The sequence below is a fragment of the Lontra canadensis genome, unplaced genomic scaffold (assembly GCF_010015895.1).
Source record: "Lontra canadensis isolate GAN:19392208 unplaced genomic scaffold, GSC_riverotter_1.0 scaffold3, whole genome shotgun sequence".
NCBI lineage: Eukaryota > Metazoa > Chordata > Mammalia > Carnivora > Mustelidae > Lontra > Lontra canadensis.
Window position 1 is genome coordinate 24,465,198 of NW_022630997.1, and position 27,836 is coordinate 24,493,033.

The following is a 27,836-nucleotide window of genomic DNA, read 5'->3' on the forward strand; positions in this document are numbered from 1 at the left end:
ACCCATCTGTTGAAATTCATCAAACAGTTTAAGATTTGTGTACTTCATAGTAAATAAACTTTACCTCACAAAAGAGCAAAAAGCAAATACTGAATTTTAGTTAATGATATATATACATGCTGAAGTATACCAATATCTGCAACTTACTTAGAAATGCATCAAAAAAATAAGGTGGACTGATGGCTGGGTAAGTAAATAGCTGCATATATATGTGATAAAGCAAATTTACTAAAATGTTAACTATGCAATCTAGTTGGTGAGTATATGAATGTTCACTGTGTAATTCTCTTCTTACCTTTTCTTTACGTTGGAGTATTTTTATTGTAAGTTGAGAGAGGTGAGGAGAAACACTCAGGAACTTACATAGAAGCAGTCTTTTCTATACTACGACAGTTTTAGTTTTGTTTTTTAAGGTTTTTATTTATTTGAGAGAGAAAGAGCCCATGCACAAGCAGCGGGTGGACAGAGGAGGAGGGAGCAGTCTACATGCTGAGTGCAGAGCCTGATGCAGGGCTGACCTCAGGACCCTGAGATCATGACCTGAGCCGAAACCAAGAATCGGACCCTTAACAGACTGAGCCACTTAGGCACCCCTCTACTCCGCCAGTTTTAAGCAAAACTGAGAAATGACCCAAAAATGGAACAGCTTTCTCTGACAGAGATATGCTGGTTTGTCAGAATCGGAGATTTAAAGAAAATTCCTTCTGTTCAAAGAAGTTCCTCCTGTTCAAAAACAGTCAATACAATGAAATAACTTTTCTACAAGGTATGGATGGCAGGCTATTAGGCCACGGACAGATTCAACCAATTAGTGTTTCTGCGGTTAGCTCACATGACAAATTTCTAATCTTTATTTCATGCTCAATCTAAAATTAAGAAAGTCATTTTTTTTACTCACCAGGTCATTAGCTTGATCTATTGTAAAAACACTGTTGTTTACTCTATTACCAACTTCAATATGTGCATCAGCTAATGATGAAATAAGCTGTTTACACTCATTCTGCATTCGCGTGAATGGAACGGCAATTTCATCATAATACAAATGTTCTGAAAGGATATCAAGTAAACGTGGCTGCACAGCTAGGGTAACAGCTTTACACTCCTAAAATGTAACAGACAAAAAACATTCAGGGCAAATATATAAACATACCTCTAGAGATATATATATCTTCACTTGCAAACTACAACGTTCTAAATTCCTATTCATTCTGAATCTATGTTGTTACCTCCCAGAACAACATCGTTAGTTGCACAGAGAAAAGGTATCACACCCAAACTACTCTAAAATTTTAATATGAATGACTTCAGAACATGCACATGGAACTATTACAATTCCATTACATTTTGCACCTAATTACTCCTACTTTACTCTGAATTTACATGAAGTTTATATACATATAGCACAGATTTAAAAATCTATAACTGTAAAAAGAAATCAGTCAGAAAAGAACACTTAGCATGCACTAAAAATGTTATTTGAAAACTCATTATTAGATTTCTTAACAGCTGAACCCATAGCTTCACATGCCATACTGTAGAAATGGATATATAATTTAAAAGCTACTTACCTGCCCCCAAATTTAACTAACCCTTCCCACTCTCTCTGGTTGTTGCCTGCCCCAACCAGAGGGGGAATGGCCTCAGTGGTGAGCCAAGAGGGGTTCTGTGGGATCTGGGTGATCAGCCTGGGCTTCACAGAGTAAGTCCAGAGAAGCTCTGTGAGGGTCCAGAAACCGAACTGTCAACACTTGCTGCTGAGTCTGAGAGGCACAAAAACACAGCATCACTGCCTCTCCAGCACACCGAGTCCTGCCTAAAAACAGATGAGCCTTGCTTCTTTCCAGAGGCAAAGCTGGGGTCTCAGTTGCAACAGAGCATGGCTCAATTACTTTTAGACATAGCTTATAGCTTTGACAAACTGCTAAGAGGCAGTAACAAGAAACTCTCACAGCAAGTGCAGACAGTTAAATTTCCAGAATTCCAGTTAATGGAATAAACAAAGCCAGCAGGAAGTTTCTTTGATTTACAGAAGTCAGTCTTACACAAAATCACACATCTTATTAGAAGTTAAAGGTGTAAAGGGGCTGCAGGAAATGGCTTATTTGAAAACATGAAGATTTTCATTTAAATGTGGAGGTTTTATTCTTCCTGTGACCCAAAATTCTGCCCTTGCTACTACTCAAAACAAATGGATCTCTATTATTCAAAGCCTCTTATCTTTTATAGTTTTCAGGAACATACGAGATATAAAGGAATGAATGACCAACAATTTCCAGACTGCTTCCACACTAAACATGTGTTTTTAGGAGGGACATTTCTTAACAGACTGTAGTATCAAGAGCAAACATTCATTACATATGGTCATAGTTAGTAGTCTCAGGTACCAAACTAGGGGTCGTAAGAAAAAAGTCTAAAGTTAAAAGCAAGTGGAAGAGAGACTATGTTTCACATTATAATTTAGAATACTTTTCTATAACTGTTGCATTTTTATACAGAGAAAATTTTTTTCTGTTTGTAAAATACAATGAAAATAATCCTAACAGCTAAAGGAAACTGGTTTACTTGTCTTCATTACTTTTGGGGCAAAATCTTACCTTTTGTAAAGCAGCCCATTCACAGATTACCAAAGCAACACTAATTCTCTGTAAGGCAGATTTGGAGTTCAAATGGAAGAGAAGTAACTGGCCAAGGGATTCAGCTGGTTTAATTTCTTGGGTTACCACATTTACACCTGGATCACAAATACAGCAACAAAGTGCTCCTAACAATCTATGAGGGAGAAAAAAGAAGTTACTACAGAAATTACTTAAAGTTTCCCTTACTGAAGCTATATAACTTTTCCCAAAAAAGACCTAACTCCTATATTATCTTCATAAGAAGATAGAAATCTCATTTCAAACTTTAAGAAAATGAAAACTGTTTTCTTACACTTTTTCTTACTCTGTAACCAGTGTCCTGGAGGAAGTACTGACAAACACATCAGAAGAATATTTTGGTTAAAAGGCTTCTGAATTTTTGCATACTCACTTGGCTGCCATCATTCTGGCCCGCATAACCACAAAATCCCTAGTGGAGGGGTCTTCCATGATGGTGTCTGCACCTGCAATGTATTCCTGAAGGACTTCTTTTGTTTGGCTTTGGCCTTGGCGAACCTTACCACCTGTTTTTTCCTAGAGAGAAAGAGGGGGAAAAAATAAAAATTAATAATCAAATTTAATAGGCAATTCTCCTCTGTACACAAAAATACTCTCATTTATTCTCCCAATAAAATATAGTTCTTTTCACAAAATTTTAACACATTAAAATTATTATGCATTTGTAAAGGTCCTCATAAAATAATTTCTCTGTACATTAATTAAATCACACTTAATTAAAATAAAATAAAGATACAAATTTCTTACATGGTTACCATATTAATTAGAGCTGAACATATAAATACATTATGTCCTCTACAGTTACCTTGGCTCTGGCTTTTACTTCTAGCAACATATTTAAATCAATAGGTAAATGAGAAGGCTGCATCATTAAGCAAAGCCAAGCTCCCATCCATGGACAGGCAGCTGCTACCACATACTGAACTGAAGCTTTGCTCAACAGTTCCATCCAAACCTACAGAGTAAAAGAGAAACATGAAAAGTGAAATTTTCCTAGTGAGGGTTAATAAGACCTAATACTTATTTTTAGGGACACTGAATTGCAAAAAAAAAAAAAAAAAAAAATGGAAATAGTACATAGATGAATTTTAAAAGTCAATATAAAGGCTCATTTTAAAATACTGCTTGATAGGTCTGTATACTAAAAAACACAAAAGGAAGTTTTAAAGAGAGGAACATAGAATTTCCTTCAATATTTTGTGAAAATCTTAAATTTAAAATATAAGATACCCATAACAATAAAAGTTGTCAAAATTCCAGTCATTAAAATCCTCTGCAGGGGCGCCTGAGTGGCTCAGTGGGTTAAAGCCTCTGCCTTCAGCTCAGGTCATGATCCCAGGGTCCTGGGATCAAGCCCCGCACCGGGCTCTCTGTTCAGCAGGGAGCCTGCTTCCCCCTCTCTCTCTGCCTGCCTCTCTGCCTACTTGTGATATCTGTCTGTCAAATAAATAAATAAAATCTTTTAAAAAAATAAATAAATAAAATAAAATAAAATCCTCGGCATATATCATAAAGCTTGATACTAATGCAGCCCTATATTCAACACACATGCTTTGGGGGCACCTGGGTGGCTCTGTCGGTTAAGCATCTGGTTTTGGCTCAGGTCATGATCTTGCAGTCCTGGGATCCAGCCCTAGGCTAGGCTCCCTGCTCAGCGGGGAGTCTTCTTCTCCCTCTCCCTCTGCCCCTCCCCCCACTCATCCTCTCTCTCTCTCAAATAAATAAATATTTAAAAAAAAAAAAAAACACACGCACACACACACTTCAAGATAAAACAGTTCCTAATATATAACCTCTGCTAAAGTTAGAGGTGGTAAGATCCTAGTATATATAAAGAGAACAACTTAAAGTTGTTGATTCGTGATCTTAATAAAGTACCTTTCTTGATGCCAAACATAAATGTAACTAAAAATAAACAGAAATACCACTGTTAATCCAAGGCTATTAACGATGAGCTGCCTCAGTGACAACAGTTCAAGACTGAATTACGACAGTACCATCTCCTTCCATAAACATTATTAAATATATCAAATTACTCTTCTTTAAAGATTCTAACACATACAACCAATCTTGCTAAGGGGAAAAAATAAATCTAAACCACAAAAATCAGATTCTATATATTACCAATGAATCCCAAAAGATACTTGCAGAATCAATAACCATACAGATAAACAGCAAAATAAGTGATACAGAAAAACAGTTTTTTCTTCATTTTATTTTCTGTATTGAGGCTATCAGAAGAAAGTGCTTAAAACACCTGCCTAGTAGACTTAACTATTATACTCCATAAGAATCCAATTTCCTTGTCTCATAGATCTCCACACTTTTCAAATGTGTTGATTTCTAATTTTTTAAAATCTCTGACCAACAACAGTACAGCAGTTATGAAAAAATTTAAAAATCTACTAAGTTACTGGAGAAAAGAATACCGATATATTCACTATGTACCTTGTGAATGAGGTCCAGAATTTCCTGGCTGCTTTCTAAAACACAAAACTGAAAAATGTGTCGCAGCATATCAGGCAGGATAGGTATAAGCCAAGATGAAGAGTTCTGAAAACAAAAACAGCATCAAATCTATAGTATAGAATTCTTAGGTGTTAGCTTATTTGAAGAGCTACAAGTCAAATAATACAAGTGTTACCAAAAAAGATGGTAGGTATAGCTTTATTAAAAGGGTTCGACTGGTGATAAATTTTTACAAGATTTTGAGGCAACCGTATCATATTTGTTATTCCAATGGTCTGGAGAAATTAAGTATCATAAGAACTAGTATTTTTAAAATGCAGATTCTCGGGACGCCTGGGTGGCTCAGTTGGCTGGACGACTGCCTTCGGCTCAGGTCATGATCTTGGAGTCCCGGGATCGAGTCCCGCATCGGGCTCCCAGCTCCACGGGGAGTCTGCTTCTCTCTCTGACCTTCTCCTCGCTCATGCTCTCTCTCACTGTCTCTCTCTCAAATAAATAAATAAAATCTTTAAAAAATAAAAAAATAAAATAAAATGCAGATTCTCTAGTAGCACAGCATGAAGTCCACTTAGTAGAAAATACAAGACTGGGAAAACATCTGAAGGCCAAATTCATTTCACCTGAACAACATGCAAGCATCTCCTTTTCAGTATATTGCCAAAAGTAATACAGCTTTAGCTCACTATTAATATTATCTTAAAATACTGCAAGGTATAATCTGGCCCATCCAGGGCCAATCCGTATCTTGCAAATCTGAAAGTTGACCCACTTATTTTCACTAATTTTGCACCTGTCTTCCAGGAGACAATTACTGAGGAAGGAGATCTAACGCTGTTGCTTTGTATTTGTAGGTTTATTTAATTAGATTGGTGGGGGAAGGAACAGGTTACAGTGAAGAGTGTATTACTATTTTTCAGTCCTTTAGAAATTGTCCTCCTTCAAATTCCTCTCTTTGGAACTTTTTAAAAAGTAGTTAACAGACTTTTACATGCTACTAACTAGGACTCTACTTATCAAAAATATCCCCCCTAATCTTAGGGAATATCTACAAAGTGCTGATGACAATTTAGCATTAGTCTAACACAGTGTAAACTAAAATACAGAAAAATTCCTACCACAGTGTGTATACTTGACCAAGTTTAACTATAATCAGGAACACTATTACTCAAGTCATAAGTGAATTTAAGCTTTATAAAGCTTTTGAAAAAAAAATTTTTGGTCTGTGTTAAATAATTAACAATTACTAGCACTTCATGTTAGTGCTAAACGTAGTCCCCAACATTTTTATAAGGAGCATCAGATGAGGGAGAGGGGCATTTGTGGGAATTACTGAAGAAAATGACTGATGGTTATGGAGTAGGACACAAATGGGGTAGTTTATTCCCAGTTGTTTTATTAAGAATGATGTTCCTTGCTGTATTCGGCCTTCCCGGAACTCAGAATAGAGTTGATGAAAACGGAAATAGAGGACTATCAGACCATTCACTGTTCCAGACAATCAAGGTGAAACTTCCAGCCATCTATACTCCTTCACACTACCCTCCAGCCAATTTCCTTTCACTTCCTCTTTAGTGCCATCATGCACTCTCTTGCTTCCAGAGTTTCACATCCTGTTCCTTCCTGACCCTGTTCTTCACCTGCTACTATGAGAATTCTACTCGTTCTTCAGATCTTAGCTTAATCTTCACTTTTAGCAGGAAGGGTACCTTCCCTAACCTTCACTCACTTCACTAGGTAGGATCCAACAGCATCCTCTACTTCCCCTACCAGGTACTTACCTCTTTATGTTACTAGAGCTTGTCTAGTTGTCTGTTTTTCTCCTGTCTTGTTTAGTTTCCTGTTTTAAGCTCTACAGAGGGCAGAGACCTTGTTTTTCACTGATCAGTATCCAAAGAATTGTAAGCACAGAGTAGGCACTAAAATATTTGTTGAATAAATCCATAATTTCTTATAGGAAATGGTCCATGTCAGAGAGTAGTTAGTAATATGTGAAATCTCTCACAACTATAGTTGGTAATAAATCCCTAATTTGCAAAATTGACATACAGAGTAAGCTTTTACCAGTACCCTTTTGCTATACCCCATCTTTTACCTTCCCACAAAAGGGTCAGATGTGGAAAAAAGCAGCAGTCTGATCATCACTCACATGAACAGCTGATTCCTGCCTGTAGGCAAATTCATCATCATTTCTTATCTCCATATCAAATGATTTGGGGTTGCAAGGGAGGAGATTTGGAAAAAAGATACCATAAAGTGATGAATCACACTGAGTTCTTTTATTACTTTGGTCTGAAATCCCATTTTGGCCCAATGCCAAAAGAAAAAAAAAAAACCACACACACAAAAATGAGCTAAGCTCTGTGTTTACATAATTTATAATGCCTGTTCTATTCATTTATCCAACCAATATTTACTAAAAGTCAGCTAAATACTTAACCTTTGCTCTTGCCTTTTAATGCCTTTGCAAAATCTGGCCAAAACCTAATTATGCTAATGTTCTCTAATGCCAATCTTAGTTAAATATGTTCTTTTGGTCTTTCCTTCCTCTCTACATATGCTTATGAGACATTTCTTACATCCTAGATCCTCAGATTCCAACTTAATCTCATATATATATTTTTTTCATGCTAAAGCATACCTTTCAAACAAGTCAATGTTGTATGTAACTTAAATTTTGGAATGACTCATAAACTGGCTGTGATACAAGCAGAATGGAAAAGTTGACCCAGTCAGGAGAACAAAAGACTGATGTCCAACATATTTTTCTGGATTGAGGAGTCAAGTTCTAGCTACAACACTTACTGGTAACAATGCTAGTTACCCTGATATTCCAGTAAAGTAGTTCACTGATATACATATAGACTCATAGATATACTCTTTATGTACAAACACAGTCATAGGCTAAAGAGACAATACAGAAAGGAAAAATCAAGTGGTAAAGTCCTTCACTTTGATTGCCAAACTGCCAGTTTAACAAAAAAACGTTACACTTTGATTGTATGCCCTAACTAGTTTGGTTTGCCTAAAAGTTCTTATTTAATGATCCCTAAGAAGCCAGACTTGCCACTACTTTCCACATGTTAACATCACAGATGCTATGGTATTAACTGTCATTTTATTTAAGGATATTTTAGAGATGTACATGCCTACATACACACTCACCATGGGATAAACTTTAAGCACATTTTTGTTATAAAATCTTCTGGTTTCATAAAGCAAAATAAAACAAAAAAATTACTGAAGATAATCAGAATACTTTCAAGGAAATAAAGGCATCAGTCTTTAAGGGGTATTGTTGCACTGAGGTACAGCCAGGTTTAGTCTCAAAATTGCAGTTATTGAGAGGAAAAGGTTGAGAAGTTAGAAAATGAAACCAGACTAGAACTACCAGTAATTTAAAGATGGGTTCATCTTTTTCATTTTGTACTTAAGATGACTTCATATACAAAAGTGAAAAAGCAATTCAACAGATACTTAATCCATTTTGTCTGCACGTAAAATTTAAAACTGAAAGTCAGCCAGAACTGGACCTGAGTCTGAGCCAAATAACTTACTGAGTTGTGTAGGTACACAAACTTGTGGAAGTTTAATTTTTAGTCATCAGTTCTCTCATCTGCAATACAGGAATGGCAGTAGCCACCCATGTTACATGCTTACCAGGGTTCACAGCATAAATTAAGCCCTCAATAGTAACTTGGATTATTACTATAATTAAATATCATTCATTTATATATGAGGTATAAGAATGATATTTAATTCCAAACTGTTTAGGAAAGAATTCCCAGTACCGGAAGTGTTAATTATTGTTCTTACTATGTACTATTATTTATATTTTTATAGCATTAATATCTTTTTTTTATTAAAGATTTTATTTATTTATTTGACAGAGATTACAAGGAGGCAGAGAGGCAGGCGGGGGTGGGGGGGGGGGAGCAGGCCCCCTGCTGAGCAGAGAGCCCAATGCGGGGCTTGATCCCAGGACCCTGGGATCATGACCCGAGCTGAAGGCAGAAGCTTTAACCCACTGAACCACCCAGGCGTCCCGTAGCATTAATATCTTAAAGCACTTTCATGTATATTCTCTTACTTAGTCCATATAACTCTGAGAAAGACTGGATGGAGATTATCACCAGAAGGGTTAAAATACTTGACCAAGGTCATAAATTAACAAACAGTAGAGCTGAGGTTAAAACCCAGATTCTTCACTTAGTTATGAGATTTTTTCATTACACCACTAAAGAAACAATAGTGATAGAAAGCAGCTCAGAGTAAGGAAGGCAAGTTAAAGTAAGAACAGATTTTTATCACCACAGGTCTATCATCTCTTATCCAAATTCTCTGGGGCCAAGTATGTTTTGAAATTCAGAGTTTTTTTAACTTTAGAATAATGAAGTTGTATGTGCTGCATGCTATAAAATATCCTCAGCAGGGTCTGAGGTAGCACCCAAATAAAGTATGTTAATATTTCTTTTTTTTTTTTTTAAAGATTTTTTATTTATTTATTTGAGAGAGAGGCAGTGAGAGAGAGCATGAGCGAGGAGAAGGTCAGAGGGAGAAACGGACTCCCCATGGAGCTGGGAGCCCGATGCGGGACTCGATCCCGGGACTCCGGGATCATGACCTGAGCCGAAGGCAGTCGTCCAACCAACTGAGCCACCCAGGCGTCCCTAAAGTATGTTAATATTTCTGAAGCAAAATTTGTGAATGGGCACATTTAGTAGGATAAAAACTTATGAACAGTCTCTCTTCAGAATGAACACGTTTTTCCACAAATAAGTAGTTTTTTAAGTTTATCCTCCTTACAAAAAATCTTTGGATTTCAAAACTGCAAATAGGAGACTGAACTTGTGGGCACCTGGGTGGGTCAGTGGGTTAAGCCGCTGCCTTTGGCTCAGGTCATGATCTCGGGGTCCTGGGATCGAGTCCCGCATCGGGCTCTCTGCTCAGCAGAGAGCCTGCTTCCCTCTCTCTCTCTGCCTGCCTGTCTACTTGTGATCTCTCTCTGTCAAATAAATAAATAAAATCTTTAAAAAAAAAAAAAAAAAAAGAGAGAGAGACTGAACTTGTATTACAAGATAGTTTGCAGATAGCTATGAAGCAATCAACAGTAACCACCAGGAGGGGTGCCCGGGTGGCTAAAACCGTCTGCCTTCAGCTCAGATCATGATCTCAAGGTCTTGCGACTGAGCTCCATGTCTGGCTCCTTGTTCGTGGGGGAGTCTGCTTCTCACTCTGCCTCTAGCCCCACTCATGTGCATGCTTGCTCTCTCTCAAATAGATACATAAAAATCTTTTTAAAAAATTTAAGAACATGAGTAACCATCAGGAAATGCTGTGGCAAAGAATACAGTAACAGAACTATCAGACATTGTTTACTCTATTTTCTCAGAAAGCAAATAATGTTGCTGAGATCACAGAAGTAATAACAGCCATTAAGTGTTCACTTATTAATGACTTTAAAGAAAAAAAAATCACAGTGAGCTGCAGAAGTTGAAACTATTTTGCAGCACCTGTTCCCTGAAGTAAAGACAGAGAGAGGAAAAAAGGGAGATGGTATTCTGGAAGGACAATGGCTATGTGTAGAAGGAATTGTAGGGGGCCGGTGATAAGCCATGTGCCAAATACTCTCATCAAAGGAATCAAAAGGCATCCAAATAGGTAAAGAAAAAATAAAACTATTTGCAGATAACATGATACTATATGGAGAAAACTCTAAGGACTCCACCAAAAACTTACTAGAACTGACAAATGAATTCAGTAAGGGCACAGGATACAAAATCAATATACAGAAATCTGCATTTCTATACAGCAATAATGAAGCAACAGAAAGAGAAATTAAGAAAATAATCCCAGGGGCGCCTGGGTGGCTCAGTGGGTTAAGCCGCTGCCTTCGGCTCAGGTCATGATCTCAGGGTCCTGGGATCGAGTCCCACATGGGGCTCTCTGCTCAGCGGGGAGTCTGCTTCCCTTTCTCTCTCTGTCTGCCTCTCTGCCTACTTGTGATCTGTCTGTCAAATAAATAAATAAAGTCTTAAAAAAAAAAAAGAAAGAAAGAAAGAAAATAATCCCATTTACAACTGCACCAAAATAAAATACCTAGAAATACAATTAACCAAGGAAATGAAAGACCTGTACTCTGAAAAATAAAACACTGATGTATCCTGCTTTTGTATTTTTCTTCGTTATTCTGGTATGTGCATGATCCTTTATTTTTTGAGTTTTAATGTTTGTTGTGTTTCTGATACCCTTTTGTGTTAGTTATCTATGCTTTTAACTTCTTTATCTCTCCTTAAAAATTTTTAATGGTATCACTAATGAAATTTCCCATTTCTGTCTAGCTTTTATCTTCAGATTGTCTCTCTACTGAAAGTCACACTGCTGAGGTAATTCAAAATGATAAGCCAATTCTGGAAGACGCTTTCTTTCTTTCTTTTTTTTTTTTTTTTTAAGATTTTATTTATTTATTTGACAGACAAGAGATCACAAGTAGCCCGATGCGGGGCTCGATCCCAGGACCCAGGGATCATGACCTGAGCCGAAGGCAGAGGCTTTAACCCACTGAGCCACCCAGGAGGCCCTGGAAGACACTTTTTTATAAAATTAAACATACTGCTTGTGCTCTTTGGTGTTTACCTAAGTGCACTGAAAACTTGTGCCCATACAAAAATCTCCACGTGAATGTTTAAAACTTTATTCATGGGCGCCTGGGTGGCTTAGTGGGTTAAGTGTCTGACTTTAGCTCAGGTCATGATCCCAGGGTCCTGGGATCCAGCCCCGCATCAGGCTCCTCACTTAGAGGAAAGTCTGCTTCTTTCTCACCCTCTCCCTCTGCCCCTTCTTCTGCTCGTGTGCATGTACACTTTCTCATATAAATAAAATCTTTAAAAAAAAACTTTATTCATAATTCCCCAAAACAGGAAGTAACTAAGATACCCTTCAATAGGTAAGTAAATGAACTGTGGTACATCCATACAATAAAATATTATTTGGTGATAAAAATAAATGAGTCATCAGACCACAAAAAGACATAAAGAAACCTTAATTTCACATGGCTAAATGAAACAAGCCAATCTCAAAAGGCTACATATTACATGATTCCAACTATTGGAAAAGCTGGAAAAGTCTAAACTATGGAGACCAAAAAAAGAAGTGATTATTAAGAATTTGGGAGGAAGAAAAGAGGGATCCATAGATGGAGCAAAGGAATTTTTTTAGGGCAATGAAACTATTTTGTATGATACTGTAATGGGAGATACATACCACTCGGCATTTGTCAAAACCCATAGAATCTACAATACAAAGAGTGAACTCTGATGTAACTATGGACTTTAGTTAGTGATAATGGATCAAGACTGGGGTGCCTAGGTGGCTCAGCTCATTAAGTATCTGACTCTTGATCTCAGAGTTGTGAGATCAAGCTCCACATCAGGCTCCATGCTGGGCATGGGGCCTGCTTAAGATTTTCTCTCTCTCTGCACTCCCCCTGCCAAAAAAAATTTTTTAAATGAATCAATATTGGTTCATCAAGTATAACAAATGTACTACACTACAATACACACTGTGTGTGTGTGTGTGTGTGTGTGTATGTGTGTGTATACAGGCATGTAGGGGCATATTACGAACTATGTACTTTAAAAAAAAAAAAAAAAGAACCATGCACTTTTCGCTCAATTTTTCAGTAAACTTAAAACTGCTCTTAAAAGTAAAGTCTATTAGGGGCGCCTGGGTGGCTCAGTGGGTTAGAGCCTCTGCCTTCGGCTTGGGTCATGATCCCAGCCTGCTAGGATCAAGCCCCACATCTCTGCTCGGCGGGGAAGCCTGCTTCCCCCTCTCTCTCTGCCTCCCTCTCTGCCCACTTGTGATTTCTGTCTGTCAAATAAATAAATAAAATCTTTAAAAAAAAAAAAAAAAAGTAAAGTCTATTAGAAAGATAATAAAGAACAACATGAAGAAATCTGGTAACTTCAAGAGGGCTAATAACCAAAGTAAATTTAAGAATACTTCCATTGAGACATTTAGACAAAACCACAAAACTGAAATGAAGTGAAAATTCAGAAAAACCCATGACAGTTTTGTCATGCCTGAACAACTGAGGATTATAAAACAAACCTGACAGTTCTTCCTCAGAAGATTGTGATTAGATAAAATTAAAAAAATAAGGCAAAACAAAATTTACACATACTAAGTCACAGAAGTGCAACACAATACCATGCTGCAGATTAAAGCAAGTCCACATGGAATATCTCCCCACCTTTTTTAATATTCCTAATTCACAGAGAAATGCATGATTAGTGAACACGGGAGAGACATATACCCATACTATAATCTATTGTCTAAAAATAAATAAATAATCAGCCACTGCTTTTTAAAGATGACTGGCTCAAACTGTAGTACCCACAAATAACAGCATGTCAGAATGGATTCCTTATGGTATTTCCCCAAATTCTAGTATTTTGTTTGACCTACTGTTATTTTTAAAATAGAAATCTGACGTTTTATAAGCAGGGGAAATGCTTATAAAAAGGGAAAATGACTCCTGAAGTACACTCCCTTGGAAATACCATGCTCTTAAGATTAAGTAATTCTTGGGCGCCTGGGTGGCTCAGTGGTTAAGCATTTGCCTTTGGCTCAGGTCATGATCCCAGGGTCCTGAGATGGAGTCCTACACCAGGTTCCCTGCGAAGCAGGGAATCTGCTCCTCACTCTCCCTCTGATCCTAACCCCTGCTTCTGTGTGCACACTCTCTTTCTCTCAAATAAATAATAATTTTTTTAAAGACTTTATTTATTTGAGAGTGAGAGAATGATAGAACCAGTGGGAGGAGGGGCAGAGGAAAAAGCAGACTCCTGCCCAATGCAGGACATGATCCCAGGATCATGACCTGAGCCAAAGGCAGACACTTAACCAACTGAGCCACCCAGGCGCCCAAGATTAAGTAATTCTTAAGAGGAGGCAAGTGCCTAGCAATTTCATCATCAGTCTTTAGGGGTCATCCTATAGAACTCCAAATACAGCCTTATTTTATATAATTTCAAGATCACTATAGTTATTAGTTCTTACCTGGTCCTGTGTTGATAATAACGTAAATAGAGTCTCCAAAGCTGCTCTTCGAACTGATGATATAGTGTGATGCAAAAAAGGCCAGACACGTGGAACTAAAACTGTAAGTGACTGCTGAATACTAATAAAGAAAACATAAATTAATCTTACTCATTCTCAGCTGAAACTCTGTTGGTACATTATCTAAACATGTCCTTGTGAACCTAGTATCTTTCTTGATAGATAAATTCTAAAAACATACAAGTTTCATAAGAACATTCATTTACGATCCTCATTCAGAACAGTTACTATAGCACCAGAGTAGCCAGAGCAAACATAGTCATAAAAAAAATATTAACGTTAAGTTCTATGGCACTAATGCCATGAATTACCTTTTTAAAATAAGAACTTTCTAATGTAACTGCCCTTATTTTCAATCTGTCCTTATTCAGGAAAATGGGACATGTATCTCAACTGGCAATCAGGCTACACAAAATCAAGATTGTTAATTGTTTCTTCTTTCCCATGGTGAACCCAGTGGGTAATCATCAGATGCACAGAACTTACATTCCCCTCTTTGGGGTCACCTCTGTCACATAACAAATGAGCAAGAGGTGGTATGGTAGTAGTTTTGAAATTTTTCATCTTGATTTAGCATTACTAAGAAACCTCAAAAAAAAAAAAAAAAGAAAGAAACCTCAACTATCTTCCTTCACAGATTAGAATTTAAGTGGAAAAACATGCAAAGCCACATCAATGCTAACAACTTGGACCACAGAATTCCTGCCACAACCATGAGCATTTATAAAAATTACCTTAGATTAGGAAAAGATCTATAAATAGCATTTGAAATATGTAACTCCGTAGAAAAAGGCATGAATAAAAAAAGAATACAGCAAGTGTAACTATATATTCTTTTGTGGTTCCTGAGGAGGCCTATCTTTTAACACTATATTCATTACTTGCAGGTTTATATGAACATCACTTCTTATATTTACTTACACATTTACTAAATTTACTTATAAAATTCTAACTTAAACACATGCACAGAGATGCTAAAACAGACTTGATCCATGTAAAAGCATTATAACAAGGTCTTAATAGTATAACTGCTCATGCTCCCAAAGACATGCTGCATTTCTTACATAAGCTGGAAAGTATCTGCCAAATATAACAAATGAAGCAAATTTTCCAAAAACACAACTTCAAAAAAAATTAAAACCTTTATTATTTCACATTGAATTAACAGAATTTTAATTTTCTTGTATTATCTAGCTTTCCTGACACTATCTATTCAAATTTTTTTTTTTTTAAGTTCTAAGTCCTTATTTGGGGCTGCTGTTAATAAAGGCTCATAGTCCAAACCCACTCCACCCGCTTTTTTTTTTTTTTTTAAATAAAGTTTTACTGGAACACAGCCATGTTCACTCCTTTATGTACTTTCTATGGCTGCTTTTGCACTACAATGACATAGCTAAGTAGTTTTGACAATGATGATATGACCTACAAAACCAAAACTACCACCATCTGGGCTTTCACAGTAAAAGTTTGACAACTTCTGATGTAGGGAAATTAAAAACTCTTGCATTTTGCAGCTTGAAACAGGCATTCACATAGATGAACTCATTTAATCCCTATAGTTTCTGGGGTGTCTGGGTGGCTCAATTGTTAAGCATCTGCCTTCGTTTGGCTCAGGTCACGATCCCAGGGTCTTGGGATCAAGCCCCACATCAGGCTCCCTGCCCGGTGGGAAGCCTGCTTCTCCCTCTCCCACTCCCCCTGCTTGTGTTCCCTCTCTTGCTGTGTCTCTCTCTGTCAAATAAATAAATAAAATCTTAAAAAAAAAAAATCCCTATAGCTTTCACTACTAATTGAAAGTACCTGAAAATTATAAAATCCCATATATGCACTACCACTTTTTCTCTTCCTTTGCTTTTACAGGCACTTACTTTGCTATCCCAACTTGTAGGCTGTCCTACTGGCCTAAATTTAACACTGAGTGTTCCCAGAAGGTTCAGTATTATTTGAAATATTCTGTACATATTTTTAATACATCTCAAAGAGCCAGAAATCATTTAAAATCATAATCATATGAATATTCATGAAACATCCTCACTAGGCTAAGAATGAACAGTACTTAATTTTCTCATCTGTGGTTTTTAGAGTTGCATATGAATTTTTTCTTCAATATCTCCAAAGATACTATTTTTATGTGTGTGTGCTATTTTTTTTTTTCTCCAAAGATACTGTTAATAGAAACAGTATAATTCAGTGGCAGTCTAAAAGGTAGGGAAAACATTAACTAGCTGAACTTTATTTCAATTATCAGGAGAGGAAAACAGGTGACACTTAAAATTTTTGGTTTATGTTTGGCCTCACTCAATCTCTACCTTTGGACATTATATTACATTATTATGTATTCCCTTCCTGATGAGTAATTATTGAAGTCAAGAGCAAGAGCTGGAAGGAACATTACAAAGAAAAAGTTCAGGGACGCCTGGGTGGCTCAGTGGGTTAAAGCCTCTGCCTTTGGCTCAGGTCATGATCCCAGTGTCCTGGGATTGAGTCCCACATCAGGCTCCCTGCTCAGTGGGGAGCCTGTTTCTCCCTCTGCCTGCCATTCTGCCTGCTTATGTGATCTCTCTCTCTGTCAAATAAATAAATAAAATCTTAAAAAAAAAAAAAAAGACATTAATAAAAAGAAAAAGTTCACAGAGGAGCAAATTTTGGAAAATATAATGCTGATATTCAATGATAATTCTTTAGCTAAATGTCTCTAAATAAAGCTGAAATTCTAAATCCTGGGGCTAGAGATGAAGATAATATGCAGTGATTCTATTTCTGAAGTTAACTATCATAGGATGAGCAAGATGAAAAATTATATAACCAAAATAGCCCAAGGGTAAAGAATATGACCTTTTTACCTTCCTGCCCCAAATGTACTGGTGGTTAGAGAGTAAAAGAAAAGGCTGCTTGAAAATAGTAGTCTTTGACATCCCTAACTTATGGTGCTGTTCTTAAAGATGCTAGACTTTCATTTTTAGGTTTCATTATCTGGAAATGTATATAAACACTTTTTACTTTACTCCCACTAACTACAAATAATTACCTGCATTGTTGGACCTGAGGATAAGTTAATAAGGATGAAAGAAGAGTCATAATACTATTTGTTGAAGCTGTAAGATCATCTAGTTCCAGAAGAGCATCCCATAATGTATTTATAATGAAGGGTACCTGTAAGATCAGTTATTAAGAAAACATTTATTTTACACAAAATATCCACAAGCCACGCCAGACTGTAGCCCCTAATGATTCAAAAACATTTACAATCCCCATGCCTTTGACAGTACCAGTTTTGAGCAAAATTAAGGAGACATTACTTGCCTTTAGTAATTCTCTATTCCTCTTTAAATGCCACTCAACTCTACTTTGGCACTTCCCACTTCCCCTTCTTACCAGGCTCATAATGGAAGGAAGAATTCAGGAATTAAGATAGCCAATACTCCATTTTATGCCAATACTCTATTTTATGTAAAAAAACAAACTCTGAAAACAATACAGTGTACACACACAAGACATGACCCCCTGTGTAAAGTAACTTTAATATATTTAAAACAATACTAATCATCACGAAAAGACAAATTTAGTTTTTGAGCTTTTAAGTAAATACTGCTTGCTGCACTTCCAAATATATGTGTTCTGGTTTTAATAATAGAAAAGAAAGTCAGACAGATCGTAAAAGAGGCCATTTCAAAAAATGAAACCAGATTAAAAAAATCTAAAGCCAAAACCAAAATTAAAACAAAAAAAAGAATCCCGTATGTCTGAAAACCAGGAGTGAAATAAAGAAGAAATGGTTGTTTTATTCTCAAAGATGCTCCCTATGTATATTCTGTACATGAAAGGGAAGTGGATTAGTAGACAAAGTTCACTCCTTTCAAGGATAATATGTAAGTGAAATTGTACACATCAGAGCACAATCTATCATAAGAAAAATAGAGGATGGGGGACGCCCAGGTGGCTCAGTTGGTTAAGCATCTGCCTTCAGCTCAGGTCATGATCCCAGGGTCCTGGGATCGAGTCCCATATCAGGCTCCCTGCTCAGTGGGGAGCCTGCTTCTCCCTCTGCCTGCTGCTCCCCCTGCTTGTTCTCACTCACTCTCTCACTCTTGCTCTCTCTCTGGCAAATAAATAAATAAAATCTTAAAAAAAAAAATAGAGGATGGGGTGTCTGGCTGACTCAGATGGTAGAACATGACACCCTCAAACTCAGAGTTGTAAGTTTGAGCCCCATGTTATGTGTAGAGATTACTTAAAGATAAAATTTAAAAAAAAAAAAAAAATGGAGGATGAAGGAGTAACAAATACTCAGTTTTTCCTAATACTCTATACCCCGAATGTAAACAAGCTCTGTAGAAGAAAATGCAAAAATATTTAATTTACCTTCTGTGTCTGAAGATACACAAGGCTTTCTACCACAGGTACTAATGATGCTGCAGCAACAGCTCTGACATCATCATCAAGGTCCTGAAGTCCTTCAATTATTCTAGTTAAAACTTTAGGCAATAAAGTATTAATTACATCCTGTAAAACAGTACATCAAAATAAATTTTTTGCAATTAAATTATTGTGCTTAAACATTTTTTTTATTAAATTTACTATAAGAAAGCATAAATCCTAATCTTCTTTTTTTTTTAAGTTAACTTATTTAAGTAATCTCTACACCCAACATAGGGCTCGAACTCACAATCCTGAGATCACAAGTCACATACTCTTCTGACTGAGCCAGTCAGGCACCTCATGAATCCCAATCTTTATTAAAAAGGAATCACACGGGGCACCTGTGTGGCTGAGTCAGTTAAGCATCTGCCTTCAGCTCAGGTCATGATCTTGGGGTCCTGGGATTGAGCCCTGCATCAGGCTCCCTGCTGAGCAGGGAGTCTGCTTCTCCCTCTGGCTCCCCCCACCACTAGTGCTCACTCGCTCTCTAACAAATAAAAATTAAAAAAAAAAAAAAAGTCATTTAAACAAAGAAAGAAAAATAACTTAATAGAAGCCTATGTGTAACTAATCCCATTTGAAAAAGACTACAACAGTATCAAGTACTTTATTATTCAACGTGGCTTAAAACATCAGAACATGTTTTCAAGGTAAGGCTATGTTGAGGTGCTGGAACCTCAGCTTCTATTCCTTATTCAACACCAAGATAACCAAAAGTGGGCAGAGAAGAAGGCAGGAAAGCCATCCTTTCCTGCTTCTCCTAACTCCAACCTATTTTTTCAATCTCCCCAAAAGAGCGAGCCCACCCAGGCTACTCGTATGATCCTACACTAGGAAACCTCCCTGAGAACTGGTCTTGCTATAAAACAGGAACAGGTTTTCAAACCTAACAAACCATCTTTTGATTTGTACTTTAATTCTTATTAGTTCCACCTAGTTCTATGACACTACCTCAAGAAGGCAAATCTTGAAATACTGGCTTATCTGTAACATAAAGAATCTAGGAGCATTTCATATAATTAATGAAAGTAAACTAAGGGGGGGGGGAAAAAAACTCCCATACATGCTTCAAAAACTGAAGTATTTACCTGACGAACTGCCAAAGCATACTTTATTCCTAGCAAACCACCATGCCTAACTTCCCACTGTTCTTGTGTAAGTAACTTAAGCAGCACATCCACAGTCTTATGAACTCCTGTTTCATTCATGTGTTTTAACACCACACCTAATGTCTGAGCACAAGTTTCACGAACTGGTGCCACAACCTATGAATGAGAAAGGAAGAAAACTCATATTTACAAAAAACTTTTTCTGTTGAATTTGAAATTTGATTGGGCAAAGCCTCCTTTTGGTGATACTTACTTCATCAGAAACAAAGTCTCCAAATCTGTCTAATGCAAAAACACAAAGGAGTCTAATAACTAAGTCTTCCAACCACTCTTGATGCTGCTGAATCATCTGTTAAAACAATCATTTTTTAGTTAACAGATTAAGATCGTACTTCATATTGGGGATTGAGGAAACATCAGGTCCAAAATCAAAACTAAAATATTGGGACGGACTATTTTAGTCTGACAATAACCAAAACATAGCATAGTCCCAATTACTACCTTTAATATTAACCACATCATATTTGTTGACTGATTAGGTTCAAACACCATACCAAAATCTTTAAAATTCATGAATTCTATTATGTTACTTGCACTCCAAAAGAAATTAAGAAACTACTCAAAGCTGCTCTGATTTCAATCTTATCTGTCATGTATCTATTATCTATCCTATTACCAGCATCTCATGCTACACCAATCATATTGCTTAGTGACCTCCAAACTATCCTCTTATTCCTTACTTTACTTCCCAGTCCATTATATCCTGCTCAAATACTCCTGTTTCTACATATTTTTCCACTCAATGTTTCTGAACATCTTTCCCATAAACTCATTCTTTCTGTTAATAAACAGACTTCTTCCTAACCTTTTTACTTTCTTCCTCATATTCATCTTTCCATATTTTTTATTATTAGCTATTTATCATTTCTATGTCATGGCCCAAACTCTGTAACTTCCCTGTCTTGGGAAAAGAAGCCAACTACTGAAACTTCGTAATAACCGGTCCTTTACTACACTTACCTCTTCTAAAGTGCTATCTCCCATTTTACCACCACTTTTTCCATGAGCTTTAAGGATTTCCCTAAGGCCAGTGCCAGCACCATGCCGAACCTAAAAAGAAACAAGAAAAAAATGTCAGAGACTAAATGCTTAAGAAACTGAGTTTAACTTTTCTTCCATATGAAAACGGATATTAAATTTTTAAGAAATCAGAATAAACTTCAGTGACACTTCGAAAAAGTTTTTCTTCTGTTCTCTAAGAAAAATTACATATATTAATTTCACAATTTGGTTATGTCAAATTGTTCTAAAATCAAACTAAGAACACAATTATTCTAAAATCCTTCTGGGGTAATAATCTATTTGGCTGTCACTTCCCTACCCTTTATCTGTATTCAGCATTATCCTCTAAGTCCAACATCAATATTTTAGAAATATATATATTAAAACTGAGTTCCAAACCTACCAGGATAAATGTGAAAAGAAAATAATTCAACTGTCTCATGACTAATGCCTCACTGTCACCCCGTGGCTTTCTGAAGTGCCACTGAAAGAAGGAAATGGGCCACCGATGCTGCACTCACGTATTCAAGACTCAATTTAAGACTTGAATAACTTTAAACAGAAGTACACCAAGGAACAGAAATGCTAAAAGGTATTCCAAAGCAGTGCTTTTTAAATTACCCAGAAGCCAACCAATGCAGGACAGAATGCTTTGAGACCACCAATTCTCAACTTCAATCAGAGGTACTCCACTTTCATCTCTTTTACATATTGGGATCTGATCAAGATTTATTTCTGACGGGCACCTGGGTGGCTCAGTGGGTTAAGCCTCTGCCATCAGCTCAGGTCATGATCTCAAGGTCCTGGGATTGAGCCTCACATCAGGCTTTCTGCTCAGCAAGGAGCCTGCTTCCCCCTCTCTCTCTCTGCCTGCCTCTCTGCCTACTTGTGATCTCTGTCAAATAAATAAAATCTTAAAAAAAAAAAAAAAAGACATTTCTGAGACTGAAAGAAGTATTTCTGAGACTAAAAAGCTGGTTTGGAAACTATTGCTCTTAATCAAAACTGTCCACTTAAAAAAGAAGTTTTTACTATTTAGGAGAGATATGCAAGTCCTTATACTACAGCTAAAAAAAATGAAAAGAAATGAACAGTTCACTAAAGAAATATGACCAAAATGTGTATGAAAGATAAAAATCTGTCTCAAGTTTTCTACTTAGAAGGTGATTGATATGAAGTGCCTGGGTCAGTGGTTCTGAGAGGTACACAAGGAAGAATAGGGATCCTAACAAAACAGACTGTGCTGGACATGACTCCCTTTATTAGCAAAAAAAAAAAAAGTAGAGCTAAGAGAAGCTGGAATGAAGAAATCTTACCTCCCAGGAGGGATTAAAAAGGTCATTGCAAAGTTCTTCACAAAAGCTTTCTAAAGGCCATTCATTTGTCTGAATAAGAAAAACAGAATTACTACTAATCCAAAAGATCTGTTTTATGCTAACGATTTAAGTAATTTAATAAAGTGTATTTCTTTGTAGATCTAGTAATAATAGACCTTAAAATTTTAAATAAATTTTTTACTAATGAAGTAAAGATACTTATAATAAAATTTCTCTCAATGGCTAGATTATTAAATACTATCTACCGACACATTAGCATGAAAAATTATAAACAATTTCAAAAGACACCTTAGGACATTTCAATAGTACCTCTTCAATTAAGGAAGAACTGTCTGGAATATTATCAATCAAGACTTTGGAATCATTTGCAGACTGATTAATAACAACATTTGCTATTTTTCGTCTCTTTTCTTCTGGTTCCCCATCAGTGCTATCATTGCTAAAAAATAAAACGCACCATTTAAAAAAGTGAATAAGGAATAATGTGAACCACAAAGAACATAAGGGAATTCATCATTTGAACAAATGTTTTGCCATATTCTACTTATATGGTTTGCTTAAAATTTCATATACCAAATAAGATTAACCACTTAAAAAGTTTTGAGTAAAATATATTCTCCTAAAAATATATAATGTATATATATTTATATTTATATTTTCCTACCCTCACTGCTAAATGTAAAATAGGTCTGTGAATTCTTGCTTTCAAACTGAATCTCAAATCTAACAAGTCTTTTTTACTTCTCAACAACCAGCTCTTCTCCTTTTTAAACTGTATTGGTCTAACAACCTAAATCTGGCCCAGCATAATTTTACTAGACTTTTGTACCCTGGAGGAACTAAGACACTGAGTAACATACTATAATCATACTAGTTCTTGAAAAAATAGAGGTAACTGACTAATGAAAAATGTTTCCAGAAAATTGGAGGAAATATTATTTTATGACTGGAACAAAAATACTGAGGCTAGCCTCAGTAAATAGTATAGTAAAGCATTACAAAAGAGAAGGCAAATAAAAACTATTTTATTCAATATTAACAGAAAGGACAATTAGCACAGTTAAGGTATACACAGCATTATTCGCTATAAATATCCTCCCCATCTTAATGATTTATTTGACCAACCATTTTTTCTAAAGGTGATGAAAGAAATCTGGCCCTCCTGAATATCATTCCTAATTATTATTCCCCTAATTCACTCCCTATTATTCTTCCCCTAGCTCTCTCCAATATAGCCACACTGGTTGGTCTTCAGACTGCCCTTGAAACTGCTAGGCATGTTTCTCCTTCCAGGCATTTGCCCTTGCTCTTCCTCTACTTAGAATGTGTTTTCCAAATATTCATAGGACTGGCATCCTCACTTCTTTCTGATCTTTAATGAAAAGCCACCTCTGTGAATCCCTCTCTGACCATCCTACCTAAAATTTCAAACTCCCCACAAAACATTTCACATGTTCCTTCCTTGTTTTCTCTCCTTTGTCTTTCTTGACCCTTATCATTAACATGATATATGCATATATACACAGTATATTTACTTATTTATATTCTTTTTTCTAAAAGATTTTATTTTGGGGGCACCTGGGTGGCTCAGTCGGTTAAGCTAATCGTCTACCTTCAGCTCAGGTCATGATCCCAAAGTCCTGGGACTGAGCTCCACATTGGGCTCCCTGCTCAGTGGGGAGCTTGCTTCTCCCTCTCCCTCGGCCTCTTCCCCAACCCCCACTTGTGCTCTCTTTCTCAAATAAATAAAATCATTGGGAAAAAAAAAAAGATTTTATTTTTAAGTAATCTCTACACCTAACGTGGGGCTTGAACTTACAACCCAGAAATGAAGAGTTACATGCTATACTGACTGACCCAGCCGGGTGCCCCTCTTCTTCCTCATTTATTTTCCCCTCTAGAATACAAGCTCCATGAAGGCAGAATTCTTATCTATTTTATTCATCAATGCATCCTGAGGGCCTAAAACAGTATCTAGCACTTACAAGACAGTCATAAATATTTGTGGAACGAATGAATTATAAACTCTGAAAAGTAAGGTCAAACTATTTCAATATTCAAATATTTATAAATGTGCTTATATGAACAAAGCCAATAGAAACATTAATTACTATATACAATCCTAGTAAGTTGTTCACTTAAAAAACTTTGTAGTTTAATAAAGCTTCATAAAATTTTTGTACTAAAAAAACCCCCTACCAAACAAAAAAACAATTTAACCCCAAGTAAAAACGTATAGCAAGTAGATTTTTGTTATTTATTCCTCCTTTGAGCCTAGTCTTTAAATAAATGCCGTGGACACTTACTTTTTAGCTTTATATGAATGGAAAAAACAAAAGGTTCTGTCACCTGCAAAAAAGCTTTTTAAGTTCTCATGCATTTAATTTATCCTTTACTCAAACACTTCTAGACCACCACTAAAGATCCTGATTCAACACAGCTAAGTGGAGCATCAAAAACAGTATTTTAGTACATTCCTCAAAGTGCTTCAGAAGAAGGTTGTTTTGAACTTACTCTGTTCCATGGTGCAGCCACTTTGGAAAACAGTATGGAGATTCCTCAAGAAATTAAAAACAGAACTTCCCTATGACCCTGCAATTGCACTACTGGGTATTTACCCCAAAGATACAGATGTAGTGAAAAGAAGGGCCATCTGTACCCCAATGTTCATAGCAGCAATGGCCATGGTGGCCAAACTGTGGAAAGAACCGAGATGCCCTTCAACAGACGAATGGATAAGGAAGATGTGGTCCATATACACTATGGAGTATTATGCCTCCATCAGAAAGGATGAATACCCAACTTTTGTAGCAACATGGACGGGACTGCAAGAGATTATGCTGAGTGAAATAAGTCAAGCAGAGAGAGTCAATTATCACATGGTTTCACTTATTTGTGGAGCATAACAAATAGCATGGAGGACAAGGGGAGATGGAGAGGAGAAGAGAGTTGAGGGAAATTGGAAGGGGAGGTGAACCATGAGAGACTATGGACTCTGAATAACAATCTGAGGGTTTTGAAGGGGCGGGGGGTGGGGGGTTGGGGGAACCAGGTGGTGAGTATTAGAGAGGGCACGGATTGCATGGAGCACTGGGTGTGGTGCAAAAACAATGAATACTGTTACGCTGAAAAGAAATTAAAAAAAAAATGCTATTCCAAATCATACACAGATACCACTTTTATTACTTCATTTAAAAATAAAATGAGGACAGTGATTCTGTCTGGAGTTTTTCCTACAACAAGATTAGGTAAACAAACCTGCATTATTACCTGCTATTTGGCTTAGCCCCCAGGCTGGAAGACAGATGATGTAATGCTGGGACAGTTCTATACTCAAGCAGTTTTCTTAACTGGTGGTCCTTAGACCATCTCTCTCTGACTTCACTGTACTAGCCTCACTTCTGTCTACTCATCCTAGACATACTTTCTTTCTGTTTGTTGAACAGTCTATGATTAAGGCATGTACACTTGTTCTCTCTTGAATGCACTTCCCTTGGAAGAGCTTCAGCCTCCACCCAAAGGTCAATTAGTAAGAAAAAAAATCTTCATATGTAAATTATTCTGGGGAAGCTGTCTTCCTCCCTAGAACTAGTAAATAATCTCTGAAAATTGAGCACGACAATCCAAATGGTATTCCATGCCAAAGACAATGTCAGCAAATGTTTTTTTTAAAAACCAAGCAGACACAGATTTAAGCTACAAAGCATCAGTATTTTAAATGAATAAGCAAAAAAAGGTTACTACCTCTTCTCATTAGTTTCCACTGCATCCCTGGATCTCTGTTTTGCAAATAACTTGGCCATTCTTTTAGCTTTGTTCTTTTGTCTATTGCTCATTCCTGCTCGAAATTCTGAGTCAATCAATTCAGCTGCCTGGAGAGTCTAAAAGAACAAAAGAATGCTGTTTTAACTTTTGAAGTTAAAATAAATACCCACAATCTTAGCCTCAGAAGAGGACTATGACTATAAATTTCACTATATCCAAATTGACCACATTTTAACAGTATCATGCTATTTTGTTGTCTGGCTCTACCATAATTTCATTCTCTTCTTCCTTTTTCCCTATTCTTCCAATTCCCAAAAGATGCTTGTGTTCTTAACTTTTATTGTCACAGACGTGGCACAAATATATGACCATAACCCACAGAGAGGGTTTTGAAAAGGTGATACTTCAAAATAACCACAATAATAAAGAAGATGCAGTATATAGCTAAAGTGGAATATTATTCAGCCATAAAAAATGAAATCTTGCCATTTCCAGTAACATGGATGGATCTAGAGAGGATAATGCTAAGCAAAGTAAGTCAGAGAAAGACAAATACCATATGATTTCACTCATACATAGAACTTAAAAAACAAAACGAACGAAGAAAAAAAAAAGAGACAGACAAACCAAAAAACGATTCTTAATTATAGAGAACAAACTGATAGTTACCAGAGGGGAGGTGAATGGTTTGAAGTATGGGTGAAACAGGTGAAGGAGATTAAGAGTACACTTATCTTCATGAGCTCTGAGTAATGTACAAAATTGCTAAATCAATAAATTGTACACCCCAAACTAATATAACACTGTATGTTAAATTATACCAGACTTAAAATAAAAACAAAATAACAACCATAACACCACCGAAAAGTTATAATAAAGAACATCAATAAACTAATCATCTATTGAAAGAACTAAAAATTACAGCCATAAGTGATCCAGCATCCTATAGTCAACTTAGCCCATATTGCTCCTTTTTTTTTTTTTTAAGATTTTATTTATTTATTTGACAGACAGAGATCACAAATAGGCAGAGAGGCAAGCAGAGAGAGGGGGAAGCAGGCTCTCTGCAGAGCAGAGAGCCCGACGTGGGGCTCGATCCCAGGACCCTGGGATCATGACCCAAGCCAAAAGGCAGAGGCTTTAACCCACTGAGCCACCCAGGCGCCCCTTGCTCCTTCCTTCTTAAGCAGTCACTGTCTACTGTTTTTTGCTTTTATGTTTTTTGGGGTTTTTAAGATTTATACATTCACTTAAGAGAGAGAGAGCACACCCATGTGCACACGGAAGAGTAGGAGGAGAGGGAGAAACTATGCAGACTCCTTGCTGAGCTCAGAGCCCGACTCCAGATTCGAGATCTCACAATCCTGAGATCATGACCGGAGCAGAAACCAAGAATCAGACACTCAACTGACTGCATCACCCAGGGGCCCCTGTCTCCTGTTTTTGCTGTCTTTTCCATTCATGACATTATAAAGGCTATGAGACAGAAATGCTTTGAACTCAAGCCTAAAAATCCTCTCTGTTTTCAACAGATTAAGAGTCAACTGAAATTCACACTTTGACAACCAATCAGGGTCACTCACATGGATGCCCTGCTATAGTCTTGGTCTAGGGACCACTGGCATAAATATAAGCAGTGATGAACCTAGGGCAAAGGGCAACATTAAACAACTCCTGTCATAGGTCCATGACTTATAAGGCCAACTCAACTTGGATCCTGCAAACCTCAAACTGGCTGTTGTCCATCCCATATACAACTGTTCTATCTACAGCCTATTTTCTCTAATATACCTGGCCCACCTTTTTTTTGTATCATACACAATTACCACACTGTGATCACATTACTACATTTTCATCCTCCTTTATTCTATTGTCTTCTTTATTTATTTACACCTTATGCT

At 36.7% G+C, this 27,836-nt stretch overlaps 1 protein-coding gene across 2 annotated transcripts in view; it reads right to left on the reverse strand.

Annotated features, from left to right (window-relative positions):
- The window catches only part of BTAF1 (B-TFIID TATA-box binding protein associated factor 1), a 100,762-nt gene that overhangs the window by 41,246 nt on the left and 31,680 nt on the right, over positions 1–27,836 (reverse strand). For both annotated transcript variants that reach the window (XM_032836497.1, XM_032836505.1), the window contains 14 exons: positions 25,915–26,051; positions 22,480–22,609; positions 22,150–22,218; positions 20,792–20,881; positions 20,025–20,120; positions 19,751–19,927; positions 18,606–18,746; positions 17,272–17,396; positions 14,184–14,304; positions 5,103–5,207; positions 3,460–3,609; positions 3,028–3,170; positions 2,595–2,769; positions 899–1,102 (listed from right to left, as the gene is read on the reverse strand). In XM_032836497.1, coding sequence (XP_032692388.1) covers positions 899–1,102; positions 2,595–2,769; positions 3,028–3,170; positions 3,460–3,609; positions 5,103–5,207; positions 14,184–14,304; positions 17,272–17,396; positions 18,606–18,746; positions 19,751–19,927; positions 20,025–20,120; positions 20,792–20,881; positions 22,150–22,218; positions 22,480–22,609; positions 25,915–26,051 — 1,863 coding nt within the window. The remainder of the gene's footprint in view (positions 1–898; positions 1,103–2,594; positions 2,770–3,027; positions 3,171–3,459; positions 3,610–5,102; positions 5,208–14,183; positions 14,305–17,271; positions 17,397–18,605; positions 18,747–19,750; positions 19,928–20,024; positions 20,121–20,791; positions 20,882–22,149; positions 22,219–22,479; positions 22,610–25,914; positions 26,052–27,836) is intronic.